The sequence below is a fragment of the Corylus avellana genome, chromosome ca10 (assembly GCF_901000735.1).
Source record: "Corylus avellana chromosome ca10, CavTom2PMs-1.0".
Lineage (NCBI taxonomy): Eukaryota > Viridiplantae > Streptophyta > Magnoliopsida > Fagales > Betulaceae > Corylus > Corylus avellana.
In genome coordinates, this window is record NC_081550.1 from 1,541,955 (window position 1) to 1,550,312 (window position 8,358).

At 39.1% G+C, this 8,358-nt stretch overlaps 2 protein-coding genes across 4 annotated transcripts; one reads left to right on the forward strand and one right to left on the reverse strand.

The window, feature by feature from the left end:
- Positions 1 to 1,818, forward strand: LOC132163740 (uncharacterized). Its single transcript, XM_059574111.1, has 2 exons — positions 1 to 1,164; positions 1,690 to 1,818. Exons 1-2 carry the CDS (start codon positions 1 to 3, stop codon positions 1,816 to 1,818), a joined length of 1,293 nt encoding a protein of 430 aa, XP_059430094.1.
- Positions 1,819 to 2,295: 477 nt separating this feature from the next.
- Positions 2,296 to 7,979, reverse strand: LOC132163932 (ETHYLENE INSENSITIVE 3-like 3 protein). Of its 3 annotated transcripts, none has more exons than XR_009438338.1 (4): positions 7,713 to 7,979; positions 5,228 to 7,363; positions 5,092 to 5,132; positions 2,296 to 2,816 (listed from the first exon to the last, which is right to left on the reverse strand). XR_009438338.1 is itself a non-coding variant. In XM_059574312.1 (3 exons), the coding sequence occupies exon 2, from the start codon at positions 7,065 to 7,067 to the stop codon at positions 5,262 to 5,264; it is 1,806 nt and encodes a 601-aa protein (XP_059430295.1). In that variant the 5' UTR covers positions 7,068 to 7,363; positions 7,713 to 7,979; the 3' UTR covers positions 4,847 to 5,132; positions 5,228 to 5,261. The 3 variants fall into 3 exon arrangements, 1 of the variants encoding a protein (XP_059430295.1); XR_009438337.1 differs by having other exon boundaries at positions 2,296 to 2,873; XM_059574312.1 differs by lacking the exon at positions 2,296 to 2,816 and having other exon boundaries at positions 4,847 to 5,132.
- Positions 7,980 to 8,358: the final 379 nt, after the last annotated feature.

Consider the following 8,358-nt stretch of genomic DNA (forward strand, 5'->3'; position numbering starts at 1 on the left):
ATGATTAAGAACACAATGCATGGTTTGGATGAAAGGATAGAAGAGATGGACATGAAATACAAGAAAATAGTTGGTAATCTGGCTGCAGATTTGGCTGCCACAACTCTGAAGGTTAAAACAAGATATTTCCATCGAATTGGTGTTAGTGGGAAGGGATTCTTGAAAATTTTTGACAACATTAAAGGTTTGCCGGATCACAAGATCTTCTGTCCTGGAAAGAGCTACCCTGTCATTGTCCGACATAGCAATTGCTTAAGTGCTGATGATGATGCAAGGATCGATGCACGCGGTGCAGCAGTGAGAATTCTTTCAGATGAGTCGGGTGGTGACTCCCCACTCCTTGACCTGACACTAAAAACAGGCAAGGCATTTTCTGCCCGCACAATTGCTGATTTTGCAACATGGCTAGTTTGTGGGCTTGCTGCAAGGGAGGAGCATGTTAAGCGAGTCCCACATTTGCGTGATGCGGTCTGGACTTCCCTCCGTCGAACTGACTCGTATGCTGAGCTGCATTACCACTCAAATATCTGCAGGCTTTTCCGGTTCACAGATGGACAGGAGATGTATGTGAAGTTCAAGCTGCAGCCTTATGATGAAACTATCAGTGAGGATTCTGGTAAGGTGGAGCCTATTGGAATTCTCCCACCTGAAACAGGTGCGATTCCTAGGGATGACAATGACACTCGCCCTTTGCTTTTTCTTGCTGAAGATTTCCAACGCCGTGTGAGTTCACCTAATGGGGTTCATTACATTTTCCAACTACAAATCCGGCCAGTTCTAGATGATGAGGTCACCCGTGACATTGCACTTGACTGCACCAAACCATGGGATGAGGCCGAGTTCCCATATATCGATATTGGGGAGATTAGTATTGATCAAAACCTCTCCAGGGAAGAATCACAAGGATTGGAGTTTAATCCATTTCTCCGATGCCACGAGGTGGATGTCATCAGGGCTTCATCATGCTCCGAGAGTGCTTCAATTGATCATGGTCGTTCATTGATATATGAGATTTGCCAGCATTTACGGAATGGGAAACCTCTTCCAGAATCCTGGAAGATCTTCCTAGAACAATCTGATGCCAAAGTAAACCTTTCTGGATGTCCAATGGCTGCAGCATTGGAGAAGAAAGACATAAAAGGAGTGACTCTTGCTAGGACTTGGTTCCAAACCTTGTGGGCTGCTTTTGCTCAACCATTCCTGCAAATAGTTGTGCCTTATTTCATTCTGGGTTTAGTAATCTTTCCTCCTCTGAGCTGGGTAATGAACTTGAAGGATGCCAAGAAACTCCCACTGCATTGGTTGCTTCCTTTCTTTTGGGTGTCTTCAGGCTTTTTAGCTGGATTAGCATGTGTTGTTGCAAAATGGGTTCTTGTTGGAAAGAAGAAAGAAGGTGAAACAATACTGATTTGGAGTGCAGGAGTCTTTATGGACACTATATGGCAGGCCTTTAGAACTTTAGCTGGGGACTATTTCATGGAAATGACGAGTGGGTCTATGTTGTTTGCACTGTGGATGAAGTTCATGGGTTCAGATATTGATATGGACCAAGGGGCTTATGTGGATAGCATGGGAGCTTTGTTGAATCCTGAAATGATGGAGATTGAGAGGGGTGGATGTGTGGGAAGAGAAGCTCTACTATTTGGACACATATATGATGGTGAAGGAGGGAAAGTAAAATTTGGGAAAATCAAGATTGGAGAAGGTGGGTTTGTGGGAAGTAGAGCTGTGGCCATGCCTGGGGTGAGAGTGGAGGATGGGGGCAATCTTAGTGCTCTCTCCCTTGCCATGAAGGAAGAGATTGTTAAGTCAAGGTGAAGGGTTGATGCTTATGCTTCATCACTTTTTTTTCTAAGCACTTATATCTCTTCTTTCAGAGTATATATGTATGGCTGATCCTTTCAATAAATTACCAATACTAAGAGATTTCAAAGATTAGAAATCCAACTCTCTCTGTCTCTGTGTTGTTGAACTTGCAGTCAATTCTGAAAAATATTTGATTTAGAAACCTAAAATCTCTCTTTTTTTTTTGGGGGGGGGGGTCAAATATCCATGCCATATCCATATTTAATTTGTCAAGTTCAACTAGATATTCTGAAACTTGTAAGTGGTTTGTGATAAAATCAAAAAAAAAAAAAAGATTATGCAATTGACGGATGTTAAAATTTTATAATTTTCCTACTCTTTTATAACTTGTTAACATGCGTTAGTATGTGATTGGAAGGTGTTTTTAACTCGTTGATTTGGTTCTAACTACATGTTGACACGAGTCAGCAATTTATAAAAGAAGGGATCATAATACAAGTGCCTGTTTGGGACACAAATAACACCAAAAAAAGAATCACAAGGCCAAATTCTTAAATCCAATAATAAAATAGGATACATGTTGACAAGAAACATCAGGCTCTGACTTATCAAAATGCGCCCAATACCTGATCCAGCCAAATATCCTCCAATATTCTCGGACGATCAATTCCATGACTGAATGGTCTGTTCAAACCTCCACAATCTAATGACAGGGAATCAAACACAGAGCCAAGCCGAGAATCATTTGCTCGACTTTGCTCCTCGTTGTTAAGCATGTCTTTTGCATTGCCCTGCGACTCCCCTGCAGGAATCTCCTTTGCACTTGTATCCACCCCAACTTCCTCTAGCTGAGACCCATTTTCCCTTAATGGGTTATATGAGTTGCCAGCATCTCCATGATTGTGCTGAGTAAATTCAGATGCAGCTACCTGGTGCTGGACATCAACTGTTTGTTTTGGTCTGACACGGGCTCTTTTTCTACCGGGCTGCTTTTCCACTGGAACTTTATCCTGGACAGCAGCAGGAGTGTTATTGCCTAGATTGTCTGAAGGTTCTACATCCATCACCTGATTTCTCCCATCGTCCACACCATTCATGTCAGCACGCCTTGTCTCAATTTCAGAAAAGAGAACTTACGAAAGAGAGGATAAACATTGGATAAAACTGTCTTAAACTGCTTAAATAGACTCCCAACTTAGAAGAAGCAAATTCCTAAAATCAAGGAACCGCTAAACCACAACCAAACTCCTAATAAAGGACACAACAAAGCAGGTTTGTAGGACCTTATCCTCGGTCAAAATCTCAAACCTCCTTAACGCAATTCCAAATATGCTTTGAATAGGCCGCTCACTCATATTCTGCATTATTCCTAACAATAGACACTCTCACTACAAATAATAGGAATTCTCCTCCAATCTTCCAGAAGATCTTCCATTAGAGATAATCCAAACTCCATTTTATACTATTGACTTTTTCATTACTAGAATTTTTCATTTGATTGCTAGAATTATGGTTGGACAATGGATTGAGTTTAAGATGGCAGTTGTACAACCTAGGCTAACATTTGGCCAATCCAACTCTATTCTGGCATGATTAGGGTATGTTAGAGGATCCTCAATGAGATCTCTATTATATGGTTATAACCAAAATTTGAAGAAAATCTTCAAAACCATCATTTTTCCAAAATAGTTTTTGTCAGATACCCTATAAATTGGGGCTCAATTTTCTTTAGCCATTCAATTTTTTAATCTCTTTTACTTTTTTGCATTGAACATCTGACTCTTGAAAGTATTGCCTTGAAAATGTGCTTTGGGAAGTGGCTAACTCATGATTACTTTTTCACCATATCAATAAAATCAATATTTAAATGAAGTTGGGAAATATTTCGAGAGTTTGATATATGGTGCTTTGAGAAGTGACTAACTAAAATAGTAAAAGTAGATTTTTTTAATTAAAATTTGGAGAAATTTTAGAGAGCTCATTGAGGATGCTCATAGATTGAACAACTAGGTTTCATGCCAAAATATACAAAGTAATAGATAACAGATCAGAACGGTGACCTTCTACAGAAAATGTTGCATGGTCCAATGGGCATCTCATGCTAGCCGCCTCTAACAATAACTTAATAAAAAATAAATAAATAAATATTCTCTTAAGGGAAAAATGCAAAATCAAACAATTATGGTTGTTATATTGATTTGTAATAAGCTCAATATGGTATAAAAATATTTTGACAGCTCCCTTTGATTGCTATATGAGACAAAATATATAAAATAAATTAAATAAATAATCCACTCTTTCTAATGAAGCATGTTATACACATGATTCTCTGAACTATCTTTTAACAATCTCTTTTTCTAAATTCTAAAAACCCATGTAGGTCTCACACAAATTCAATGATAAATTCACTCATTCACTACACGAAGATGGGTAAAAGATGAGATGGAGAATAATTTTTATCATTTCTCATTTGAATTACATTGTTCTAAATAAAGGGATTTGATTAGAGCCTTTTTGTACACAATCAAATCATCAAGTGAATAAGGGCAAAGCGTAGCCCCTTAAAACTTTAATTTGTGAACATAAGTCTTTATTTTCATTTTATTTTGCAATTCAACGCCAAATGCTAACAGAAGGTATTTCTTGTAACGAGATGGTCATTTGATGGGGTTGTTTGGTGTTCTAAACACCAATGGTGATAGTTTAGGGTGGAAAGTTTAAACTTTCCACCATTTTTGTTTTGTTTGTGTTATTATAGATTGATTGATAATAGCAAAAGGTCCACAAACTATCTATTAAGTAAACCAAAAAAGCATCCCCTTCCACTTTTCCCTATTCTGAATAAAATAAATTAAAAAAGTAAACAGTAAACAGTAAAGCACATACAAAAAAGAGAAGGCCGTTTGTGGCTTACAAAGAACCAGTAACTAAAAGGCAATAGGGAGTTGCTCAAGTAACTGAAGGGACAAAGACACGCGTACTAGTAGAATGAATGAAGAACACAAAGAGCACATCTATAAAAAATTATCGCCCAAACAGAAAAATCAAAATATCATAACTTTCTCATTAAGCCAGTCTAAGAAATTGAATTATTTACAAGAACCCCACGACTGTCAATCCTATTGAGAGCAAAGTGAGGCTAAATATTAACAGGAAAAGTGGTGCCTCAGTTATTTTTGTTTTCAGATGATGAGTTATGAAGATTCAAGTTCGAAGTCACCGTCAACTAATGCACAAATGATAACCACCGAAAGTAGAAACATGTCCAGTGATTCGGGGAATTACCTCAAGCTTGGTCATTAATGGATGCTGCACTTCTGCAGTCCCTGGACAAAAATAAAATAAAAAATAGAGTCACAAGGCAAAATTCTTGAATCGAATGATAAAATAAGATACATGATAACAAGAAAACATCACTTACAATCTAAGCTCTGATGTATCAAATCTAATAATGTTTACGCGCCAAAGCATTGGATCAAATCATCATCCAGCCAAAAGTCCTCCACTGGACACGGGCCATCAATTCCAAGATTGAAGGGGCTGCTCAATCCTCCACAATCTAACGACAGGCTATCAATTGCAGGGCCAAACTGAGAATCAACAGGTGGAATTTGCTCGGCGTTAAACATCGCAAAGCAGGTCAAGTCCCCTCCAGGAATCTCGTTTGCACTTCTATCCAGTGCGCGGACATGGACTCCAACATCCTCTGGCCTAATGTGAGATTCATTCATTACATTCTGAGAGTGCTGCCAGTCATGTGTGTGCCCATATTCCCCTGGCCGATTATACAAGTTGCTAGCATCTCCATGATGCATCCCAGTGTTTTGCACCAGAGGAAAAAGCAAAGGCCTTCCATCCACATACATGCTCTGAGTGGAAATTACATTGTCAGAAGGTAGAGCAGAGAAATTATTAAATTCAGATGCACCTAGATGGGGTTGGACATCAATATCTTTCTCCAGGGGCCTCAAAGCTGCAATTATACCATTTTCCTGTTGATCTCCATGGGTCTGGAATCCAACCGACTCCACATCAGTGTGGTTTACATCAGGCAGAGAGATTCTCGGCTCAACATGTAGATGTTCATTTTGAGACGGTGCAGGCACTTGATCAGCAGGGTTTGATTTGACACGAGCTCTTTTTCTCCTCGGTTGCTTTTCCCCTGGATCTTTATCCTGGACAGGAGTGTTATTTCGTAGGTTGTCTGAAGGTTCTACATCCATCAGCTGATTTCTCCTATCATCTTTAGATGAAACAGAACCAACACCATCGTCAACACCATCTACATCATAGTCACTGTCACTACTAATCGCGGCTTGCTTATTTTCACCACGGCCACCTCGTCGTGTCTCAGTTACACCAGATGCCCCATTATCACTACTGGGCTGCCGAATTAGGGCTTCCTCTCTGCTTAAAACCCCCAACCAGATGGCACTCTCCTTTGCTGTCATCTTATCCTGTAAGCACTTTGACTGGCGGACATGCCTCCTTATCTTAGCAATGTCAGGTGACATATGCTTTATCACAGCTGTTAACACTCCAACTTTCCACATCTTCTTCAAATCGTGTGGTTTCTTATAAGGAGGACTTTGACCATGGGGTAGCCCTAATTTAACCCACCAATCTTCATTCCCAGTAGGCCACCAAGGTGGCGGAACTCCCTTTTCTAGTGGGTACTTCCTTTGAGGGGGGTCACAGTGTTGCATCAAAGAAGACAAAAGTGACCCAAGAGTTGCATCTTGAAGGTCTTGCAGAATGCTCTGAGAGTTCCCATTTCGAATGTTATCTGCTTCAGTCATGGCAAGACACTCGGCTTCATACTTGGCTATGGCCGCTGGCCCATTCTTATCAAACTTCACCTTTTCTTTCCACCAAGCCCTTATGTTATCAGAAGCACCACTCACTGGCTTGCCCTTCTCAGGAATGATACCATACACAAATCCCCGAGCTTTGCACACTTCCATCAGCTTCAGCATATACTTGAGAATCCCATCTTGTGCTCTAGACATTTTCTTCCTCCTAGCCTGATCAGAGGTCTGCTTGGGCTTCTGCTTCTCTGCAGCTAGCTGCGCTGCAAGTTTCTGTTTTTCCTTCAACCTTTTGAGTTTGATACGGTCCTTCCACATTCGCCTCTCCAAATCATCTGCTTCTATCTCTTCATCACTAACATCTTTCTCCGCTATGTTTTCACACCTAATGTCATCAATTTCTAAATCTGAACTGTCGCCCAATGTGTCATCAACCATCATAAGGTGCTCCATTGAATCAATTTACAATAGCCCTCACTTGGTTGCTGAGAAAAATGATTCGACTAAAACAAACAGTTGTACCAGGCTCCTTAAAAGCATAAGGTTCACTTCGATTGGATAACAAGATCAACCCACAATCAAATTCTTCGAGTATGTGGTTTCTTTTCTATTCCTACCTTTTGTCGGCAACCAAACAAGGCATAATTATTGATAAGATCCAAAGAACTCCAAAAGATTCATCAAAACCCCATCTTTCTGATGATCTTAAACAGTCGCTACCTTTCGTCCAGAAAACAAAAACGCACTACCTATAACAATTCATAAAAGGACATTAGAATATGACAAATGAAATTAATATACAGGACCCAACATCCCTTATCAGATTTATAAACAAAGCCACCTCTCAGAATTTCCACAAAATTGAATCTTTTGAACAGATGGAAACGGCCTAGTTTCATAGTAATTCAAATACCAATCTCATATTCTATAAAATCACACGTAAACAGTCCCAAAATTGAACCAATTGAAACGGGGCAGAAAAAGAGTTATTCAACTACTTCTCAAACAATTCAATAACAAAAAGACCAATAGAAGATGATAGAGAGAAAACCCATGAGATTGATATTTTGGGTATTGAGAAATGAAATGAATTCTTACCAAATTTCAGCTCCAAGCTCTTCAACTTCAATCATCTAGTATGAAAAGTCCCGGATTTGAATGTGATTCTGTGAACTTTGCAAACCCTCAAAAATGGAATCTTTTTTTCCTTCGTTTATCGAGGAGCTGACCAACAAGAGAGGAAGATAAAGATGAACCCAGAAAAGGCATATGAGTTTTGGCCAGAAAAAAAAAAAAAAATTATATATTTATAGCTGAAAATTCAGTGCAGAGAGAGAGAGAGATGCTGAGGCGGCTAAAGGGGCTCACAAAGATGTCACAAAAAGTCAGAATCACCCCAAGGCAGCAGCTATTCACGAGGCCAATATCCTGCATCGTCAATTACGTAATACAGGCCGCAGGGTGGGACCCATGAGTTTCCCTCTTTGACGGAACTTGTAAAATTCAATTTGATATCTTCTCTCTCTGTGTAAATGTCACCCAGTTTTAGAAAATTTTAGCAAATTAAAAGGAAAATCCCTATTATTAATGCTTTTTTTAGGGTAATTTTTTGTTTTCCATTGAAAAAATTTGTATTGTTTTGAGTATTTTATGTTTTAAATAATTCGTTAACATTTTTGTTTTAAAAACAGAAAATAAAAGTAAAAATAAAAACTTTGAATTAGTCATTTTGGAATAATAGAAT

Coding starts and splice junctions, on each gene's coding strand:
- LOC132163740 (XM_059574111.1), top strand. CDS start 1: ATGATTAAGAACACAATGCATGGTTTGGATGAAAGGATAGAAGAGATG. Junction 1,165..1,689: donor TGACTCTTGCTAGGACTTGG/TTCCAAACCTTG, acceptor AAATTTGGGAAA/ATCAAGATTGGAGAAGGTGG.
- LOC132163932 (XM_059574312.1), bottom strand. CDS start 7,067: ATGGAGCACCTTATGATGGTTGATGACACATTGGGCGACAGTTCAGAT.